This window comes from Coffea eugenioides, chromosome 1 (assembly GCF_003713205.1).
Source record: "Coffea eugenioides isolate CCC68of chromosome 1, Ceug_1.0, whole genome shotgun sequence".
Taxonomy (NCBI): Eukaryota; Viridiplantae; Streptophyta; class Magnoliopsida; order Gentianales; family Rubiaceae; genus Coffea; species Coffea eugenioides.
In genome coordinates this window covers 44,289,523-44,312,788 of record NC_040035.1, presented here as the reverse complement: position 1 = coordinate 44,312,788, position 23,266 = coordinate 44,289,523, and the positions used below count along the sequence as shown (strand labels likewise).

Genomic DNA, 23,266 nt, shown 5'->3' with positions numbered 1-23,266 from the left:
AGTCGCAAATCCCAATTTCGGGGAAACCAGAATAGCAATAGTAATTTCGACTTTTCTCACTCTACACTACTCCGATTGACCTGAAATTTTGTAGAAACCTCTAAAATATCATTCCCTACAACTTTCATGTTTTGAGGTAAGGCCAATTCGGCCTCTATCTAGGACCAAAAATTTCGGACAGAATGAAGAGCCAAGAACCCTAATTTTCCAGATTTCTTCCAAAACAGAAATTAATTGCAATCTTCCACTTTTTCCACCTCCTAGAGTCATTAAACATCAGTTCCCATCATCAAGGATAGCCACAACATCACATTCATATTAAACCAGAAAATTCATCAATAAATTGAAACTTCATCAATTCATCCAAAACCAAGAAGTAAACCACAAAATTCATCACTTTAACTACCACTAGGCACTAATTAAGCTTCATTAAGTGAAGGAGAAAGTTCAATCACCACTCACCTAGTAAACAAGAGAGGAAGAGTTGTTTGTCACCTTAGCTTCCCAAAACACTTCACCAAACCACTTACTAACACCTAAAGAAGAGATTTTATGGAGTAGAAACAAGTCTAAGTGATTGCTTTGGATGATTTGCACTAGATGGATGCCAAACTTTGAAGAGTTTTTCTTTCTTCCTTGCTCAAGGTGGCCGGCCACAATGGAGGTAAGAAATGGTGATTTTTGTGATAATTTTTTGAGATATTTAATCAATTGGTCAAATAAGTCAAAAAGGTGAATAGTTGTCATAAGTTACAACCACTCTTAAGGTGACACTTGTCACTTCCTTTAAAACATCTCTATCCTTTAAGTCCCTCTCACATAGGGCTGCAAACGAATCGAGCTGCTCGCGAGCCGCTCGCGAGCGGCTCGATTCGAGCTCGATTAATATCGAGCTCGAGTCGAGCTCGAGCCGACTCGAGTCAAACTCGAGCTCGAGCTCGAGCTCAGAATATTAAGCTCGTTAGCTCGCGAGCCGGCTCGCGAGCTTAAGTATATATATATTTTTTTTATTTTTATTTTTATTTAATAATAAAATTACGTATATTATATATATATATTTTTTTATTTTTTATTTTCATAGTAAAATTACGTATATATCCTTAATATTTTATTATTTATTAAGAAAAAAAATATTATTTTATTTATTTTTTAAAAAATAAAATAGTTATTTTTTATTTTTTTCGAACTCGAGCTCGACTCGAGCTCGGCTCGACTTGATTCGAGTCGAGCTCGAGCTCAAAAATTGCCGGCTCGTCGAGCTCGAGCTCGAGCTCGAGCTTGGTAAAATTTAGTCGAGGCTCGGCTCGATTAGCTCAAAGCTCGACTCGGCTCGGCTCGTTTGCAGCCCTACTCTCACATCAATCACATCTCAACCTCTACTTATCTCTTAACACCCGATAAATTTCAACCAATATCCGAAACTTAACCTAATTGGCAGAATTTTTTCGAACTTCTCACACTAGTGGGTCCCACGTCCGGTATACGCTCTTAATTTCTCAAAATCTATTCGATACTAGAAAAATCATCTAAAAACTATATTTACTCATAAAAATTATCTAGAAAATGTTCCGGATACAGAAAGTGCAGAAAACAAGTCATGAAAAATGCGAAAACCTAGAAAATGCAATTTACGGGTTCTCACAGAATGTTATTTTGTTTGATTATTTCATTGTGAGTTGAAACTCTACAAGTCAATTTTCTATTGGTCATATAAATAACAAATTTTACCTACCACTTGATGAGAGGGTCACCTTTTGTTATCTCTTCTTTTTCGTAAATGAAAGTATCACTTAAAATGAGATTGATAAACTTTAATTTCTTATGATGTCACTTTAATTAAAGTATCACATTGATAAAATTTAAAGTGACATTGATAAATTAAAGTATCATTTTAATTTCGTAAATGAAAGTATCACCTTTTCTTTTCCTTTTTTTAGTAAACAATTAATCATGTAATTTCTTATGACATCACTTGTACTATATTATTTTTCATAGCAAACCAATATAAAAAACGAGAATAGTGAGAATAACATTATAAAAACTTAGTGAATTGTCATTAAAAACTATCTAACAAAAGAAAAAAAGGCTTTTTGTTAGTGTTGATATGTGCTAACAAATAATTGATCCAAAGGACCAAGTTGATCGGATTTGTTTTTTTTTCGCAATGGTAACATTTCTAAACATGATCTATCATAATTTAGGAAGAAGGGGAACCGATATGAGTAGAAATTTCATTGGAGAAAGCCACTGAATACAACCACATATAGTAGCAATATGGTGGAAGATAAAGATTGAACTCTTGACTTCCGACTACAAGACCAAAAGGCTGGTGCCCGATTGGATTTGTTTATCTATTGGCACAATTTAGTTTGAGCATTAACAAAATGACTAATTAGAACATACAATAATTTTTACCTTTCATTGTTGTCACTACTGAGAATTAGAAGTGGATTTTCATTACTTAGATATGAGTTTATTTAAAATAATTACTGTATCACTTTTCGTGATGTAATATTTATGAGATAAAAATATTGTTAGAAGGATAAAATGTAGGCTAAAAAATGTGTTTGGGATGTAAATAAATAATTAAGGGGAAATTGTTCAAGACGTCTTTTACATTTTGTAAAATGACTTTTTTTGTCATTTCTTTTAAAAGTGTAATTTTATATCCTTTATAAATTCACATTGATCAAATTTAATCCTTACTTAGGTTTTTGACTAATTTTTTTATCGGAATTCACCACGTGTCTTGCACGTGATCATTTTGTAAAGATAAAATTATTAAATTAAATTTTACATAATTCGATTTATAGTTTCTCACATTTCACAAAATGAATTTTTTCGTCCTTAACATTTAACAAAATGAATTATTTTGTCCCTCATATTTTACAAAATAAATTTTTTCATCCCTTACATTTTTTAAAATGGATTTTTTCATTATTCATTGATTATGTGTACGAATAGTTTTTTTTTTAAATCCATGTATACATCTATGTAATTTCACCTGAATAATACGAATAATATGTAATATATCTCTATTTGATTTCACCTAAACAGATTAATCGTAGTTGTACACATTCTATTCAATATATATATACAAAGGTTTAAAATTAACAATTTTATTTTAAACCCATATATATATATCTATATGATTTCACCATGCGAATCTATTCAATATTTGTAACTTTGCTCTTTTGATAATAATTTATTTATTGAGTTGTCTAATAAGACCATCTAATTAATTAGTCATAATTCAAATTTTATAATCGTGTTAACAAATTGCAGTTTAAATCTGAAATTTCTACTCGCTACTTTTAAAATCAATAGTTGAATTATTTGCATTGTGATTGTTTTAAAATTTGAAAGTGCTAATCACTTAGTTCTTTTTATCATACTTTTCCTTTATTTATTTTTTCTGTCCAAATTTAATTCGATATAAACACTCAATAATGTTTAGAATTAAATGTCATCTTTATTTTCAATTTTTAAGTAAAGGAAATGAATATAAGTGAAAAACTAATAATTTTTTAAACTAATATATATACCTATTTGAATTTACCTGAGTAGTACAAAATAACATATAATATATCTTTATTTGATTTCATCAGTTGAAATCAAATAGTGACACATTACATACTATTCGTACTATTCAAGTAAAATCAAATAGATATATACATGGGTTAAAAAAAATTATTCACACACATGATCAATAAGGGATGAAAAAATCTATTTTGAAAAATGTGAAGGATAAAAAAATTCATTTTGTTAAATGTGATGCCGAAAAAATTTATTTTATAAAATGTGAGAGACTAGAAATCGAATTATGTAAAATTTAATTTGATAATTTTACCCTTAAAAAATGATTACGTGCAGGACATGTGGTAGATTCCGGCAAAAAACTAATCGAAAATTTAGGGAGGAGCCAAATTTGATCAATGTGAATTTATAAGAGACGTAAAATTATACTTTTAAAAGTGAGGGATGAAAAAAATTATTTTATAAAATGTGAGAGATATTTTGAACAAATTTTAATAATTAATTTTTGTTAAAATAATAGCTATTCATATTGTTATTATTGAGGAAATCCACATTATTATTCACAAAACTGCAGAACTCAGAATGCTAGTAGAATCGTAGCTCCAAAGTCAACAATAAGGTGATCCGAGCAATCCAACACCGACACGGCTCCTCTGCCCTCGAACGACACCGAAGCTTCACATTACAAGTTGCAAAGCCTCCAAACGTCGGACCCACATAATTCTGGGTCCCACCCCCTTTTTTCCGTTTTTTTTTGGGGTCCCCAAATTTTTTATAGCGGCTCTGCAAGCTAGTGCCAGCGTCAGAGGGGGAAATTTCCAAAAAAAAAAAAAAATCAAAAGGAGAAAGAAAAGTAAATTTAAAAACAAACAAAAAATGCAACACGACGCCGTATGCACCCGAGAACACAGAATCTGAACCCGGACGTGTCGGGGGTGAATAAACCGGATTTGATGAATCCATGATACGTCCGTGGGTAATTGCAGGATTAGACCTCTTAGTCCTCTTCCGGCTTCTTCTTCTTCTTCAGTCAAAAAAGGGAACGCAAAGCAAAACTCAAAAGAAATTGTGAAGAGGAAAAAAAAAAAAAAACGAAACGGCTGAGTCGGCTTGAGGAGGCGAGTTGGGAGACTTTAACTCACTGCCGTAAACCTTTTGTCAAACGGAGTTCATCAGTCCTTGTCTCCAAACAGGCTCCTAGCTCTCTTCACCGCCGTAAGTTGCCTGACTAATTTTTGTACTATCTTATTTTGTATTTTTTTTCGTGCTGATTGGATTGGAATTCGTTCATTTTTTAATTTTTTTTCTTTTTTTTAATGTAATTAGATCGATTGTAGTGTGTGGGTAGGGCACGGTTTTTGCTGATTGATATCCGTGCTGATTGATATCCGTGCTGATTGAACTGTTAAAAATCTGCGGCGGTGGCGGTGGAGGCTGCAGTGGCAGCAACAGGAATTAAACATGGATTTGGTGGCGAGTTGCAAGGTTTGTGGCTGTATAGGTGTTACGTGGAATTCGTCCATTTTCTTTTGGGTGGAATGTGCATTGTTATGTTTAATTGTTTTTTCAGCTGAAAGAAATGTTTTGCTTCAGTTATGAGTTTCGTGATTGATAAGTTGTTTTGCCGTGTTTTGTGATTTGCACGAAATTGGAATCCTGTCTAGTTAGGCAAACTCATCTCTGAAATGGGTGATGGAATAGAAGTCCTTTTTACTTGATCATGGGTTAGTTGTGCGAAGGTAGATTTTATTGTAGAGACATGAGGAAAAGATGTTCATTTCTTGTACCTACATGTGGGGATGTTAATTTATACCTTTTATTAAGACTCCCTCCTCATCAACCGTTTTTAGGTAATTTCATCAACTTGTCACGTAATTATCTTAGTTTGACAACTCATTTATGAGTCTACATAAATATTTGAAATTTGAGATGTACATAATGGACTTTGAATATGGCAAAAAATGGTTGTTCATGTACCCCAGTTTTAGGCTTAAGCTCAAGCGATATGGTATGAAGAAACGCACTCGGCATAAGCTTTTTGTGCCTTAAGGTTCTCTTTATTTTCCTTAAGCTGTGTTTTATGGCTCTTATCATTAACTAGATCCTCACTTATTGCAGAACTGCAACTTCATCTTTCAATATTATGATTTTTTTTTTAAATTCCATGCTCTAAATTTTTTCGCTCTTGGCCTAGCTTTTTAATCTTTTTATCACATTTGAGTTACTGATAAGGGGATTTCAATGTTTTACGTATTGACCAATCTGTCCTTTCTTTCTGCTGTTACGGGGTCTTCACTTCTATTCCTTCTGTTCCTGTTTTTTCGTTTCTTTCTTCTTAATGGATTTTTAAGATCATTTACATTCAATTTCAACTAAACTGGTTGTTGTGGTTCTGTTTTGTAGGACAAGTTGGCTTATTTCCGAATAAAAGAGCTTAAGGATGTTCTTACGCAATTAGGAATGTCAAAACAAGGAAAGAAGCAGGTTTGATACGAGAACTGTTCTGTTGTTTTTACTGTTGCACACTAAGTTTGTCTTTTGCCCCCTTTTGTTTCCTTTTCCATTCTATGATCTCTATTACTTCTTTAAACCTAGTTGTGTTTGCTTTGTTGGGAAAGCTGTAAGGATTATTTGGTTACTTCAACTGTTGTTTGCTATTCGTACTCAGGATTTTTGTGTCTTAGCATCATCTTTTATCTTTTACCAGCTCTTGAAATTGATCAGAACTTGTGGTTGGATCCTCTAAGGAGTTTCTGGATTAGTTGATCATGTTCGGGCCATCTATTATTTTACTATACTGTTTGGGGTTGTTCTGTGAGATTTTAGAAGTTTTCATCACTTTCTTAAGCCAAGCTTTACTGATAATCTCTTGCTATTAAAAAAGTGTTTATACAACCATTTGGTGCTTTTTCAGTGCGCCCTCCTTTTTGATTTTTTTCCCTTTAGGATTTAGGAATGTGATTTTGTATTAATTTAAGCTTGTAATTTTTCATTGCGGAAGTTAGTGAAGAAGTTTTTAACAAAATTATATGTTCAACTTATGATTTCTTGTCAACATGTGGCATAGTTATTTAGTGGATGTGAAACCGAGGGTTACGTGTCTTGGTGCTGAGAAATAATTGAGCAAGTCTGTTTTCGTGAATTTAGAAATTGACTTGACTCACTTAGGTCCACTAAAAGCATCGAGTTCCAAGGTGAATAGCTGCTCTTCTCCATCAATTTTATAAATTTCTGTTCTCGCTATGATGGGTTTCCTCTCCATGGTGTTGCTTCTCCATCAATTTTATCAGTAGTTGATCATTTGTTTATGTATTTTATTATTTTTTGTAAGAACTCTTGTGCAATCTTCTCTTTTTTTTGTGTCGATTCAGGATCTTGTTGATCGGATATTGAACGTGCTCTCTGATGATCAAGGTGCATAACTGCATTTACCTTTTGCTGTTCCTTTTTCGGGAAGTATTTGTACTCATGATACTATAGCTCCACATTGGCATGTTTATTTAAGTTGGTGTTACGTTTTCCTTCATGAAATATATATGTCTGCTTGGCACTTCTATTCTCATTGATAGTGTGGACTAACATGACTGTACGCTACTTATGCTGTCATGATGCCAATGAACAATTTGCGATGCGTATTTTATGCATGCAGCTTTTGATCTCAGGTATTAGTTATTGCCTTGTATGTGCAATCTTGTACTTGAACTAGTACAAAAATTAATGAATATTCTTACTTCCCTTTCTCTTGTAAAATGAAGAGATTTTGGTGGTTTTTGAGAGTTTCTTTTTCCTTTTTTCCCCCAGTTTTTTTTGGCTTTTTTGGGGGGGGGGGTTGGGGGAACATTTGGTGGGAATATCTCGACAAGCTACTATCATACGTGTGCAGATGGCATTGTTATGAATTGTTATGAATTTTGAGCGTTCATATGCTTTGTTACTGCTGAGATCAACTCTTTTATTTGTCATTTTTGGACCAGTTCCATCTAAATTATGGGCCATGGCAGATCATGAATGTGGTTTTGAGCTTTGGAAAAGTGAGATGGAATTTTGATAATTATTTACTTGTTTTATGTATAATAAGTTCACTTGTGAGTTATTCACAGTTTCAGGAATGTGGGCAAAGAAAAATGCTGTAGGGAAGGATGACGTAGCAAAACTAGTCGATGATACTCACAGGTCTGTCTTTTGTACTCTTTGCTGAATTACTTCTATGTTGATATTACAGGCAAAGTTTAGTTATGTTAATTTAATTTGGTTGCGTTAGTAGGGTTGTGCTTCCTCACAACTACAGATACTTGTTTCATAATAGTATTTGCTTCAGATGTTTGAAAGTTGTTTGGTCAAGCTTTCTGAACTTTCCTGAATTTATCAATGCACGTAAACCTTGTCTTGGTGCTTCCAGGAAAATGCAGGTTTCTGGAGCAACTGATTTGGCATCCAAATCACAAGGTGGTTCTGAATGCAGTAATGTAAAGCTGAAGGAGGAAATTGAGGACTCTTATCAAACGGAGAAGATTCGCTGCCCTTGTGGGAGCTCATTGCCAAATGAGACCATGATTAAGGTAAGACGTATTATACCTATTGCATCTCTCTCCTTCACAGACACACATCCATGATTATGTTGCAAGTGCATAGATGTTATTGCATGATAAATAAAGGTTTAAGTAACGAGCATATTGCTGGTCAATGTTCATGCATTCTAGTGCGTTTTTACTTGGTTTTTTGTAGTTTCTTATTTGTATGTTACTTCCCTTGCTATCTTGTTTCTGGTGCATTATCCCTTAGCCCAACTTTAGTTGAGTGCTGCATGCTGTGTTCATATGGTATTACGCTGTGCTGCATGCGTGTTCTGATGCAGGAATGTGTTTTATGATGTCTTCTAACCTTCTTTTGGATCATACTGGTTCTTTTTGTACCAGACTTAGTGTTACATGGATATGTAATTGGTTATATGATTGTAACCAGCTGTCAGACATTGAATCTTCATCTTTACTAGTAGTTAATGGTTGACTTCTGGCTACAGTGTGAAGATCCAAAATGCGGTGTGTGGCAACACATAGGTTGTGTTATCATTTCTGAGAAGCCTAATGAGGGTGCTTTACCTGTCCCTCCAGAGACTTTCTACTGTGAATTGTGTAGATTGACTCGTGCAGACCCGTAAGTTTCACTTCAGATATTTTGTGTTTCTGTGAATTATTGAACATTTAATATTGATGCTCTTCTCTATTGGTGCTATGTGTTGTCTGCTTTTGTTTTTCTATGATTCATCATTGGTTTTTTAGCAGATTGCATTATTGGAGTTATCTCTGATTTTTCCCTATTATAGTTTGTTAGCTTTACATATAAGAGTTAACAAAAAGAGCTTGTCAGTCCTTTGGGTGCTGATTCTAGTTCCCCCCTCCTTCCAGCATGCTTACTAGTTGAATGTCGTGTGTTTCAGCCTGAATATGTTTTCATGTTAAGGTTATGTATACCACCCATAAGTGTAAATTCTGATTTTAGTGATTTTACTGCCTGAATGGATCTTTTCACCCTGAAGAAGGTTGTACGAAACTTGATTGTTTGAAGTTGTTTTTCCTGTGTTTTTTACTCTGATTGGGCTAGTACATAAGTCTTTAAGAAATGAATCATTTTCCACTATGATCATTTGATGATGAGAAATTTGGCATCACAGTGTGTACTATTAGCATTGTTTTTTGGGAATTATTAAATTTGATTGCTTTTGCTGTGTGCAGCTTCTGGGTGACAATGGCACATCCTCTATATCCAGTGAAGTTACTGATTACAAGTGTTCCTGCTGATGGGTGAGTACTGTAGATTTCTTATTTTTTTTGTTCTTTTAGTTGAACAGATATAATGCTTTTGGTCCTATGACCAGAATTTGATTTTCACAATTGTGTTTCAAATTGGTATGAGATAGTGTTCATCTTCAATTATTTTGTTTTAAGGGTCAATTTTGTATAGAAAAGGTGTGGCATGATATAGGTGTGTTAGTAACTATGATTGTTGTTCTGGCACTCAGCATCTTTGAAAAATCTCTCTTACCTCAAAATTAATCATAGCGATAGAAGTTTGGCTGCATTCTGGCCAAGAATGTTTATTCAAATAGTTAGAAAACCATCAAAAACATTTTCTAGTTTGTTCATTAACTTTTCGGCAGATAGAATGAGAGATTCTGTGGTTTTTATTTTGGGGTGTGGGTTTGTGCATGTCATGTGAGACAGGATATTTGTCATACGATTGAGTTTAGCTGGATTTAAGCAACTATTATGTTTATATTATCATTCATTGATATTTGGGCATGTGCGTGCAAGTGCTGACACATATGTGCCGTAGCTTATGTTATGTTTGTGCATATTCCAGCTCTAACCCTGTACAGAGCATTGAGAAAACATTTCAGCTCACTAGAGCGGACAAGGACTTGTTGTCAAAACAAGAGTATGATGTTCAGGTTGGTCATGCACTTCGATAAATAACAAGAGTGCATATTAATTATTTTCCGGATTAGATACTTGTCTGTGGATATATTTCGCCTTGTTTTTAATCTTGTGTTATCGTGATCAGGCATGGTGTATGCTTCTTAATGACAAGGTTCCTTTTAGGATGCAGTGGCCACAGTATGCTGACCTACAAGTCAATGGTATGCTTTATTGCTTGCTTTACTTTGGAACCACATTATGGTTATGGATTACAACCTTAAAATGTAAATGGGACCTCGACACTGTTAAAACGTCTTTCCATATGAGATTAAGTCTCTTTTTCATTTATGAAACAAAACAAAAAATGAAAAAAAAAAGAAAGTCTCTTTTTCATATAAACTATGGTTTCTTAATCTCTTTCTGCTGTTGCAAATCTTGTGGATCGCTTCCAAGCTAGAAAAGCATAAACAACAACTGATTGAAGCTACATTTTGAGCATTCATAGAGTTATCTGGGTATATGGATATTATTGTAATGAAGTTGAATTATGCTAGCCAGTACTTAGATTTTTCACTGTTATGATGCTTTAATTTGTTTTTTTTTGGGCTTCACTTTAAGCTGGAACGGATTACTTTGTAATTATACTTCTATATGTTGCAATAGGTGTACCAGTTCGGGCGATAAATAGGCCAGGATCACAGTTGCTAGGTGCAAATGGTCGAGATGATGGGCCTGTTGTGAGTGTTTTATTATTGTCAGAGAAAATAATTTCTTCTCTGTTCAGTTTTCAAATTGAAAAACTACTACTCATATGCTTCACTGCATTTACTTTGTGTTTGCTTTTTAAAGTCCAGCAGCCTATGTGTGCTCTATTTGGTAATCTTTTGTGTATGCTTCTGCTTTTGATGATGAACTTAGGTGTCAATTAGCTGTCACTTCGTTTATGCGAATATATTCTTGCCATGATTCCCTTGTGATTTTTTTAGTTCATTTTGTTTTGTTTTCCCAGATCACCCCGTGCACCAGAGATGGAATTAATAGGATTTCCTTAACAGGATGCGATGCTCGTGTCTTCTGTCTGGGTGTCAGAATTGTTAAGCGTCGGACTGTTCAACATGTGGGTTAAACAAGTTACTTCCTGAATATTTGTTCCTGTTTGGCATTATGTGGGAAATTTTGCTCTCTAGGTTGCGTTGCTTATTTTTTGTTTCTTCTTTTCCTTCCTATTTGCCTCTATAGATTCTCAACTTGATTCCCAAGGAATCTGAAGGGGAGCTATTTGAAGATGCGCTTGCTCGTGTGAAACGTTGTGTTGGTGGTGGGACAGAAACAGAAAATGCTGACAGTGACAGCGATTTGGAAGTTGTTGCTGATTTTATTCCTGTCAATCTTCGTTGTCCTGTAAGGATGTTAATGTTTGTGTGTTTGGTTGTTAAAGATAGGATGATATTTGATTTCACGTCGACGTCTGATTTGAATTATATAGCTTTTTGTGGCATTTTTTTTCCCCACAATTTTGTTTAGTGTCTATAAGGGTTAATCATCCTCAATTATGATGTTGCCCAGCGATATCATTTGGTTTCTAATCTACTACACCATTGCAACCTGCTTCTTATGTTATAATGATGTTATAATGACATGCCACTCAACTTCAGAATCTTTGTCAATGGTTTTTATGCATTTCCTTTTTTTTTTTTGCCGCATTTGCTTTTGAATTAATGGCTCGTAGTCTTCTTAAATTAGACTTTCACCTAAAGAGCACTGGTTCATGCACAGAAAAGAGGAATGGCTTGCAGTCCTAGTTCTTGCTTTGGCCTATGATGGAATCTGGGAGTGTTAAAATCTGAAAGTCTTCTGATAGTTTTCAATTTTTTTGTGTACTGGATACTTTAACCACCACATATTACCCTTCACCCCTGCCAAAAACAAAAAATAAAAAGAAACGCATAAAAGGAAAAAAGGTATACATGAAGTATTAGGATGAAAGCGTATATTTATCCAAGTAACCTGTCAAGTTTGATCGGTGCTTTATAAAATTATCCTTTTCTGACTTGATGTACTATGTTTTGGTCTTGTATGTTCCGATGTAGGCATTTTAGACGAGATGTATTTCAATCTTCCCCGAAAAGTAACATATCCCATAAAAACAAATATCTTGAGTTTAGATTTGGCTTCAACTTGGTGCTATGAACATTCTTGGTGATTTGTATCCGTTGGCTCTTGTTACTTGTAAGGACACTGATTTTTGAACTTTAAATTCGTTCTCTATTGGTAATTTGGCTTCAAGCATTCTTTTTTCTACCTGTGATCTTGTTTTTGCATGTCCAAGAAGATTAATGAAACAAAGGGTCCAATTCTCCTGTTCTTTTCCTTTGTAGGGCAAAATACCTAGAAGTTGTAGTTTCCCCAAATCTACCAAGGTTAATTGCCTCAAAATTAATAGTTTATGTCCTAAAGGCACAAGTCATGTACTGTAGTACATGCTGAGTACTTTATAGCCTTCTTAGTCAATGTTCTCTTGGTTAATAGTGATCAAGATAGATTTGCTGCCTCATTGTTACTTGAACACTCAGGTTAAGAAGAAATTATAGACCACTCTATATAATAAGTTGCGCATGACATGGGGGTTACTATAGGCATGCAAGTGTATTTATATTTGTGTGTACATGTGTGCTTAATGTTCTTATAATCACAAATGGCACTTAACATGCATTCCTTGATGCATCTTAGTAATTAAATTTAGAACCAAGATATTGATTTCACAAATTTTGGGTCGAGGCATAAACTCTGATGCTTCCTGCATCATTTGCATTGTTTCCGTATCCCTTGGTTTTGGATATTAATGGAAAGAATGCTTGTTAATTTCTAACTTTTTGGAGTTTGTGCATGTTAGACATGATGTATTTCTGGTAACTTTAGTCCCTGATAAAGATTAAAAAAGGGTAAAATACCAAAAAATTCCTTGTGGTTTGACAAATATTCAAATTTAACTCCCTCTGGTTTGAAAACCTACACTATAACTCCCCGTGGTTTTGACTAAATTGAAAATTGGACAGAGAGCATCAAATCTAACAGTTGTGCGTGAAATGTCAATATTGCCCCTACTATACGTGAGATGCTTTTCATTCAATTTTCAATTTAGTCGAAATCGTAGGGGGTCATAGTGTAATTTTTCAAACCAAAGGGAGTTTAATTGAACATTCAACAAACCATAGAGAGTTCATTTATATAAGGGCAATATTGACATTTCATGTATAACCGTTAGATTAGATGCTTTCTGTCCAATTTCAATTTAGTTGAAATCACAGGGAGTTATAGTGTAGATTTTCAAACTAGAGGGAGTTAAATTGAACATTTAACAAACCACAAGGAGTTTTTGGGTATTTTATCCATTAAAAAAACCTTTTGTGACTTTGTTGCCAGAAAAAGAAAAAAGATTCTTCATGTTGGTATCCACATAATATACAAGCGTTGACTTCACAGTAGACTTTTGGTAATTTAAATGCAGTGAACTAGGTTAAGTAATACATTTTACCATTTCTAGTTGAAGGTGCAAACCATCACCATTCCTGAAGCATATGATTCTGCCTATCTCTACATCCAACTTTTTCATCTCTAATTTTGTAGGCATACTTAGACACGTGCATTCTTACATAAATATGTACCTATAAGCCTACCAATATTCATGTTGTGTTTATACTTGTCAATGTCGTTATGTAATATTACATAAGCATCATCTGTTCCAAACAAATTTCTGCACATCTTGATATGCTATCTTACTTCTCCAAAATAAGGTCATAAGTTTCACGAGTCTCATTTGATCTCCTTGTTTGTTCATTATTTTTCCTTGCAGTAATGCATTTTGTGAATTTTGTGTCTGCAGATGAGTGGTTCACGAATGAAGGTTGCTGGAAGATTTAAACCGTGTGTTCACATGGGCTGTTTTGATCTTGAGGTTTTTGTGGAAATGAACATGCGGTCTAGGAAGGTAAGCATGAAATACTTGTGTATCTTGTTGGTCTTTTTAGGACCATCCTTTTCCCTAGTTGACCAATAAAATCTTCTACATGGCTGCAGTGGCAATGCCCCATTTGTCTCAAGAACTATTGCCTGGAGAATATCATCATAGACCCATATTTCAATCGCATCACATCTAAGGTATTGCCATCTGTCATATTTTTTTTTATAACATTAGTTATGTCATCTTTACTCTTAAGCCATGTGCATTTTTCTGCATTGGGAATAGTTGCGGAGTTATGGAGAAGAAGTGAATGAGATTGAAGTGAAGCCCGACGGTTCTTGGCGTGCAAAGGTAGAAGGTGACCGTAGGGGTCTTGGGGATCTTGGGCTGTGGCATGCTCCTGATGGTTCTCTTTCCGCGGATGTAGAATCTAAGCCAAAACCTGTGATGCTGAAGCAGATTAAACAGGAAGGTGGTTCTGATGGCCATGCTGGTTTGAAGCTTGGAATGAAGAAAAACAGAAATGGTATTTGGGAAATTAGCAAACCGGAAGATTTGCAGACATTTTCATCCGGAAATAATTTGAATGAAGATTTTTGTCATAGACAGAATATTATTCCCATGAGCAGTAGCGCCGCTAGCAGTGACAAAGATGGTGAAGATCCTAGTGTTAACCAGGATGGTGGCGGGAACCTTGACTATTCAACTAACAATGGAATTGAACTTGAATCAATCTCTCTGAACATTGAACCAACTTATGGATATAGCGATCGAAATCCAATTGCACCATTGGGGGACACTGAGGTCATTGTCCTAAGTGATTCAGAGGAAGAAAATGAACCACTAATTTCATCTGGACATATCTATAAGAACCACCATACTGATGGTGGTGAAGTTTCATATTCAGTTGCTGCACAAGGAATTCCTGATTCCTATCCTGAAGATCCTACGCTTAACGTAGGTGCAGGTTCATGCCCCAGTTTTCTGAATGGCCATGATGATGATTTGATGCATATGTGGTCTTCGTTGCCTTCTGGCAGTCAGGCGGGCCCTGGTTTTCAGTTATTTGGTTCGGATGGAGATGTCTCTGATGCTTTTGTTGATATGCAGCAGGGTTCCATTAACTGTACCTCATCAATTAATGGCTACACGCTGGGTGCAGAGACTGCCATGGGATCTGCTGCTCTTGTTCCTGAGTCCTTCATTGAACCTGTTCATGGTAATATCAACGATGGTTTGGTGGATAATCCCTTGGTATTTGGTGGTAATGACCCTTCACTTCAAATATTTCTTCCTACGAGGCCAACAGATGCATCAGTGCAGGCTGAATTGAGAGATCAACCAGATGTGTCAAATGGTATTCATACTGAGGATTGGATTTCTCTCAGGCTTGGGGATGGTGGTGGAGGGAGCACTGGCGAATCTGCTGCTGCAAATGGGTTAAATTCTGGGCAGCCACTACAGTCGAAGGAAGGTGCTTTGGACTCACTGGCTGAAGGTTTATATCCGTTCTTTCAATCACTACCTTCTTATATCTTCTATGAATCTACTTACATGACACCTGCCTACTCTTAACTCTGTTTACTTTTAGAAGATCTCTAATAAATCCTGGTTCGCTAGCAAGACGAGGATTCATGTGGACTAGTAGTTTGTGTAGCGTATGTGGTGAGATTTGGGCAGAGACCAAGAAGCAAACTCTTTGTGTACATTGGTATATTATCCAGAAGACAAAGCCATCATCCTAAATGCTATAATCTTGCCTCTTTTGAACAAATTCCCTTTTCTTTAATTTTAATTTTACATTAAAGCATCTATTTTCAAGGAGCATGACTTTGGGATGGTTGGAATCTGAAGGAAATGCATCCTTGAGAAAAGAAAAAGCAAATGCCGGGTTTTCCTTTTTGATGCTACATTTGTCAAATGTTAACCATCAAAGCAGTAAAGCTATCATATCCCATATCAAAAAAGTGTGATTGAGGGATTACATGAGCTTTTGACCTGTTCCCTTGGTTGCACACAAGCAACTTTTCCTTTCCACCTTATTTGCAATTAGAGGACTTGAGAAAAACTTTGATGTCAACATGTGCCCTCTGGGATAACACTGTTAAGTTATCTTCCTTTTGCTTGATGTTTTTAGTAGCTTCATGCTTTCTAATCTTTTACTTATTTGCTTAACACTAGGACTTCGTTTCTACCTTTTTCTGTAGCTTCTTTGCTTCTTGGCATGTCTGATGGCAGATCTTCAAAGGCGAGTAGGGAAAGATCAGATAGCCCTTTTACATTTCCTCGACAGCGGCGTTCTGTGAGGCCGAGGTTATTACTATCTATTGATTCAGACTCTGAATAAAGGAGTTGTATTTAGTTGGGATTTTTTTTCTTGCAAAAATATCAAGAATGCTTCGAGACATCCTTTTGCTTGTGGAAGACATATAAGGGGAAAATCGGTCTTCATTCTTGTTCCTAAGTTCACCTGTATTTGTACAATGTAGAGGCTGCAATTTCTCCTGTCAGAAAGTCATCTGAGATATTTGTAGACACACAGTGGAAGAATTTAGTTGAAACATCCCCCTGCTTTAAAAGTTTTGCTGCTCGAGAGGGAGTTCTCTTTTGAATTGGTTAGTAGTTTGCTGCTCATTTTCCATTCTTGTCCAGTTTTACAGTTTTTTGATGCATCAAGTGTTTCTGATCAGGTCATTCTTCTTCCAGCAGGTCCAGTAAACATTCCTTCTCTTTTTTATGCTGATGATTAGTTACTAGGTTTCTCGCTTATAATGTAAATGCCTATGTGGGACATTAGGGTGCCAAAATGGAGGAAGAATCCGACGGGTAAATTACCATGGACGTAGTGGGGAGCAATTTTTAGCAACAAGATTATCCTCTTTTTCTCTCTTTTATTGAAAAAATACCTTGTAAATGCCTGACCTCACCTAAACATTAGTAATTAATAGAAATAGTATAGTTGGAGTTCATCAAATTTTGGTCTTTCTTGTATTTAATGTCCAAGTACTTGTTACGAGTGCTCTTCTTCTCGTTTACGGTGTCCCAGCACCTAACCTCTGTAGTGTTTCAACTCTGAATTTGGATGCCTTGTTCTGGCAAAATCAAGGGAGTTTCCAGTATATTGGGTGAATTTGATCCTCATCCTTGTTGCTATGATCAGCTATATCTGTACGTTGTGGTTGCAGTTTCACACATCAGGAAGCTTCTGACATGGTTGTAGACAGAGCGCAAAACTTCTTGCGGAACATCTCCGCTTTAATACTTGGGGGGACGAAATCAGGTTGTACATTTTTCAAAATTTTTGTTTTCAATTAGAACGAAATGTGTAGACCTTTTTTGAGGTTTGTTGTTCTTACATGTCTATTTATGTTTCTTATGATTTTTTTATGACTTTTCATGAATGTTAAGTTTCTTTAACAATAATAATAATATGAAAAAAAAAGAGCGTTTAATTTCCAAAAGTTACGGGTACAAGGTATGAAGTATATGATAAGAAACAAGAACTGATGAAGTTGAAGTAAAAATTCAAACCAAATGAAGGAAATTGAGGATGTTAACGATGGAGGTAACATGAGTCATGAATCTCTCAGCACGGGAGCTAGTACTAGTAGCAGTGGCATGTCTGCCTAAAGATGCTTATAGCATAAGCATGTGCGAGTTCTAAGAGTCGGCCAGAAAAGGTTGCGAATATAATAACGTAATAAAAAGTGACAAGCCTAACGTTTGGCCTTTTTTTTTTTAAAAAAAAAAAAAAATTTGATGCTGTTAGAGGGGGATGTTCCAAGAAGAGTCAATAATATCTCAACACATCTCTAAGATTACCAGTCCTGTCTTTGCGAATGATATTTTCTTTATCTTACGGATATCAAAATTTGAAGCTGATTTACGCCAAAAATATAATCAAGGTTTTGTGCTGTTTTGATTTATGAGTGCTAACAACCGTGTGTGCCTAACTTTTGATTATGTGCTTTCAAACAATATATAGTTATGCTTTCGTTGGTCATATTATTTGCATACAGGAGGAAAATATGCAAAACTATTTGTAATTATCTTCAAATAGCCAATCTTACAAACTCTCCTTAAAAGACGCGTGGAAGAAAGAGTCTGTGAAATTGCCAAATCTTCCAATAATCAAGGCAGATCATCTTTGAAATTCACAAGATGAACATGGTGGTTTTGATATGTATGGGGAACGTCGTCGGTAAAATTTACTAAACATGGTGGTAACAAAACCCTTTCAGGAAAACCGTTAGGCCATCTCAGTAGTAGAATGTGCTGGCATCTTATTATCTTACACCTGATTCTCGGTGTTCCTGGAGACTCATGAACAGTAATCTTATATCCAATAGTTTTTGAATAAATGACGAGCCAGCGACCGGGAAATTGACTGGGCATCAATCATGCAACAGAAAATTCCGCCGTCAAGTCACAGAAGTTCCCAAAAGCATACATGGAAAAGAATAATGTTATCAAGTAGTAACCTACAGAAATTCTCATCTAAATTTACAACAAAGCTTCAACGCACTGGGAACTTGTTCTATCTCATGTTATCAAATTTCCTAGCATGTTAATCTGACAAAAGTCATGATCGTCAAAATTAGGTTCCTTTGACCAAATGCTATCTGCATAGGTAACAATCAATGGGATCCATTCTTCAGAGTTCACCCTTGTACTCCTGCCGAACAAACATGAATGACTATGAAGTTTCTCAGTTTACAGTTTCAGCATGAAAAACAGGCAGAATGCGCAAGGCTGATGAACCAAGATGCATCCCCCGCACTATGTCTCCGTAACTAGTCTTAATCTTGTAGCACAAAAGTAAGATGGAGTCCCATAGTGCTGTTCTTCCCTGCAGGTAGAAAAAAACAGGGTCAAAAGTCCAGCAAGATACTGTACATGCTTCCAGAAACATCGATTGATAACCACAAATAATAATATGAGACCCGTGTGAATACTTTTATAAAATTTCCTTCTTTTTTTTTTTTTAAATAAACAAGGGAGGGGTGGGATTTAAGAAAGAGGAGATTTGCTTTTATTACTCTATTCCAGTAGAAAAGAGCAAGGAAGCTAAACAGGAGATATAATCCTCTTGAAGCAGTGACTAATTGGTCCTCAAAAGTGGTACTGCAGCCTAAGAACAAACTCAAAAATATGCAGACTTAACAAGTGGTTTTAGAGTACAAAGGTCCAACTCACAAAGAATGTAGGCAACATGTGTTAGCGGAAAGATTTCATCAACTTTCCAGCAAGGCTAGCATTTAATCTTTAAAACATTATTTAATTTGGTCAATAATTGAAGATTAAACTAAATATGAAATGTTGTTAAAAGGAGTCTCTGATAACACTTTTTCTTGTTATTTCCACATTTTAAAACCAGAATGCCAAAATCCTATTCACGAGCCAAAATTGACTGCCATTTTGATGATCTAAACTACATTAAATTTGACAATGACAAGTTCTCTGACAGGAAATCATCGATACCTTAACATCACAATCTAATGCTTTCTGCTTAATCAACATCACTATTTCGAGGCCAATATCCTAAAGCAAAAATAATGAGACTCTTAACCTCGAACTCGATGGTTTTCAATTTTTCAACATCCCTCAGTCCTGGGAGCAGAAAATGACTGACTATAGTGAACACTGGAGTGTATTCAAGATGCCTAGACCGAGGAACTAATAGGGGAGAACCAGACACACGCATGACATTATATGCATCATATTTCCAGCATATTTTTCCCATTTGTTTGTTGTTCTATGCTAGTTACTCATTAAAAAAAAAGTTTATCCTATATTCTATTTACTTGCCTGGAGAGAGAACTGAGGCTTTTTATCCCAGTACAACACAAATATCGGAGGGCTTTGCTTCCCAACAGCCAGTATACAAGCTCCTGGATGCAGTATGGAAGGAAAACATGATACAACAGCTATGTACTTTTCAGGAAATCTATCTTTTGGAGGCAGAACACCTAAAAACAAAGGGTTCCTGCTCGACTGTGATCCAGCATAAGATGTGGGATCAACATGCAGCATCCAACTTGGATGTTCCAGGAAAGCACAGAATAGATACAGAAGTAAATGAGAATCTGTAGGAAGCTCGAGGGTCCACTTCTTGTTTACTTTGTCATAGACTTCTCCATTTCCCAGATACTCGTAGTTCTTCACACAGGTTCCTTCAGCAAGCTCTGCAACATGCTTAGTAACTCAGAAATAAGTATATCCAAAACAAGTCAGTTACTCCTTGAACAGAGCAGTCATATCTACAGATGTTTACCTACAGTGAACAATCATCACAAGGAAAAAATTACCTCGAATTCTTTGAACTGTATAATCTGCCCGGACACTGCTTTGTGGTAGCAAACCCTTACCCCATTCTCCTTTCATCAACGTATGAAGTCTTTGATGTTCTGTGATTGCATCTATGCACTCTTGTAGGATAGGGACTAATGAGTTCTGCTGTGGTGACCGTTGGATATTGCCAAGAGGTAATTTTGCTACAAGGACAAAAATGTCCACATGAGATCCTTTGAGGAGGCCCATACAAGAATACTGCACTTCCTTAACAAGATTTGTTAGAGAAAATTAGGGGACGAAGAAACTTACGCAAGCAAGCATCTAGTGCTTGGACAAGAGTGGTACGTAACTGCTGAAGAAGACCATCCTCATCAACAGCAATTGCTGGCTGCCATTCATTAGTTCTCTTAACTGGAGACAAGGTGGCCATAGTTCCTTTACTTGGTGTATCACTTCCAACTTGAGTGATTGTAATTGTGACACCAAGCTTAGCAGCTGCTTGCATAACCTAGATAAGTATGAGAAGTTTAGAATGCTTCCAAAATAGAAGTGGAAAACGACAAGCATGGAAAGATCTGTATGGCCATATCACATATTCTGCCTCCTCCACATCTCTTGGTCAATCACGTGATTGTAGCAGAAGGAGACAAGCTTATACCATGTAAATTGGCCAAATCACAACATGGTACATCAATCTACCCATCCGCAATAGCGCTTGTTATTGTTAAGATATAAAAAGAAAACATGACAGGGAATGATATACTTAAAGGCATGCGCAACCTAATTTTCCTTCCACAAGCATTTAGTGTCAATAGACAACCTAAGAATTTCAAAGCACTAAGGTAAAATAAATCCTTATCTTAACAAATATAAATCAGAGTATTTGCCACGCTATAATAACTTACCCTTACATGACTGGAATCAATCTTGGTAAGTAAAGGATTCAACAAAACTGAAGAAAACCACTGTCTGAGGCGATCACGCCACTGCTCAATCTCTGGATAGATGCCCAGATGCTCAAAAGCTTCAATGGACTCTTCTATAGACATAGGAGGTGGTAGATCGCTCTCCCCTTTCTTTGGCGGGGTAGAGAATTTCTGGGATCCGGGTGACATTCTAACAGGCCTCAAAGGCGTGCTCCTGGTAGTTCCAGAAGTATTAGCCGAACTGACAATTGGAGTAGGACTGGCTCTGCTGAACCCATTGATGGTTGCAGGAGGAGTAGCCAATTTACTCGCTGATTCAGAGATTTTCTCATCAACATCTGCCAAAAACTTTTCAAGCTCTTGTTCTGTTGTTATCTCCTTATGAGAAGTGGCTCGTTTGTTAGACCAAGGATTAGCTAGAAGTTTATCTGAACCCGGTGAATTCTGAACAGGTGACTGGGAAGAGGCTGTTGGGACAAGGTACAAAGATGGGGAAGATGGCGATTTTGATGAGCTGCTGAAAGCATGCATTTTGTTGCCACTACTCATGCTTGACTTGTCACCCCTTACTCTGGAAGAATAACCTGGAGCAGGAATTGGCTGATGAAGTGGGACAAGAGTTTGCGAAGGAGATGCAGATGCATTTTTAGACTTAGGAGGTTTCTTAGAAGAATCCACTACAGCTGGTTCAACTTTAGGCTTCACTCCTATAAGACCTAGTTGCCGAGTAGTAAGATGCAACTGCTCCTCTTTTCCCTTGGAAGACGACAAAATTGTTACCTCTGCAGCATCCCTCACTTTCCATATCGAAATGGCTTTGATAAAGGCAACCACGGTGCCAAACAGAAGTAAGCTTGTGATGGTTTGTATAACTTTAACAAAAACAGCTGAACATCAAAATAAATAAATAAATAAATACCATAAGTTTGCTTAATCTCATGGATATAATTCTCAAGGAAGATATTCAAGCTAAACTACTCACATGAAACATCTTGTGGAACATTTCGAAGCCTCAAAATGTCAGCCAATCCCTTCTCCCTTCAAAATGTTCAATAACAAGTGCAGTTAACCATGTCAAATTAGAATCGAACGAGCTAAGTTCACGAATTGACTCTTGAACTACAGTTCTATTTCATAACAAATTGAAAAATCATAAAGACCAAGTTCTTTTTAACTTTTGCAACCAAAATTATCTAACAGCACCACATTTTCGCCAAAACAACTAAACTCCCAAAATTATGCAGCCTGTTACATTTCGATTTTCAAACGCATTAGTGCAAAACTAATTTGTGCTTTCCTTTCCTCCTAAAATGCGAATCCTTTCATCAGTTTTGAACATTAAATTGGCCAAGAAAGAAAGAAAACAAAAAAGTGAAGAAATTTCATGTCCAAACCACAAATGCAGATAAGAGTAATTTAGTGGAAACCCTAAGTAAGTAGGAGCCATCCAAAGTCAATCTCAGTATGAATAAGACAAATTGCAGCATGTAGAGTAATGTACCGGCAAGTGGCGGTGAAGAGAGCGACGGCAGAGGCGGAAGAGAGAGCAAGGATGACTAAGAAAGTGGATACAGAAGGTCGGCGGCTTTTGGAGGTTAGGGCAGCTGAAAGGGCTGGATTTTGATACACCGTAAACTTCGACGCCGGTGGCGGCTCTCTTCGTCGTCCTCCATCCATCGGGGAACACTTTTAGGCTTCGGTTATCCTTTCCCAGTCAATATATTCTACTACGTCACATGTGAAAATCTGAAATTTGTTCACATTTAACAAAGTAGTAGTAGCTACTACTGCTGCTACTTTTTAAAAAGGCTCTATTCCGCCATTGCTGAGAAGACCATAGGTGGAGGGTTTAAGAAGATGGCTTAGGATTCTAAAAATTAAATTAATTAAAGGGATAATATCAGAAACCTCCCCTGAGGTTTCTTCAAATATCACTTAGCTCCCTTCACATTTTAGAAATCTCTCTTACCACCCTTTGAATTGACATTTTCTTAACAATGTCAGCCCCTGGTGTCTAAAGTAACATTAGAATATTGGTTTTGGAGGAGGGAGAGTATTTTAATTCCCTTCATACTCTTAATTTGACTGAATCCTGTGATTAAGAAAATTAGAGTAGGTGGAATGTGAATTGG

The 23,266-nt window shown here is 36.1% G+C and overlaps 2 protein-coding genes across 7 annotated transcripts; one reads left to right on the top strand and one right to left on the bottom strand.

The window, feature by feature from the left end:
- Positions 1-4,574: 4,574 nt before the first annotated feature.
- Positions 4,575-17,290, top strand: LOC113763264 (E3 SUMO-protein ligase SIZ1). 6 transcript variants are annotated; one of them, XM_027307057.1, is made up of 19 exons: positions 4,575-4,752; positions 4,864-5,022; positions 5,941-6,021; positions 6,909-6,951; positions 7,638-7,710; positions 7,937-8,096; positions 8,558-8,691; positions 9,270-9,338; positions 9,898-9,985; positions 10,099-10,174; positions 10,617-10,690; positions 10,963-11,070; positions 11,193-11,354; positions 13,837-13,941; positions 14,031-14,111; positions 14,200-15,412; positions 16,122-16,227; positions 16,404-16,529; positions 16,621-17,290. In XM_027307057.1, the coding sequence occupies exons 2-18, from the start codon at positions 4,999-5,001 to the stop codon at positions 16,435-16,437; spliced, it is 2,631 nt and encodes an 876-aa protein (XP_027162858.1). In that variant the 5' UTR covers positions 4,575-4,752; positions 4,864-4,998; the 3' UTR covers positions 16,438-16,529; positions 16,621-17,290. The 6 variants fall into 6 exon arrangements, with proteins under 6 accessions (XP_027162858.1, XP_027162836.1, XP_027162851.1 ...); XM_027307035.1 differs by having other exon boundaries at positions 4,875-5,022; positions 16,122-16,529; XM_027307050.1 differs by having other exon boundaries at positions 16,122-16,529; positions 17,100-17,290.
- A 948-nt stretch (positions 17,291-18,238) lies between these two features.
- On the bottom strand, positions 18,239-22,979 carry LOC113761887 (transmembrane protein 209). Its single transcript, XM_027305095.1, has 7 exons — positions 22,636-22,979; positions 22,117-22,172; positions 21,114-22,021; positions 20,518-20,716; positions 20,223-20,408; positions 19,723-20,099; positions 18,239-18,763 (listed from the first exon to the last, which is right to left on the bottom strand). The coding sequence occupies exons 1-7, from the start codon at positions 22,809-22,811 to the stop codon at positions 18,623-18,625; spliced, it is 2,043 nt and encodes a 680-aa protein (XP_027160896.1). The 5' UTR covers positions 22,812-22,979; the 3' UTR covers positions 18,239-18,622.
- Between the last annotated feature and the right edge of the window lie 287 nt (positions 22,980-23,266).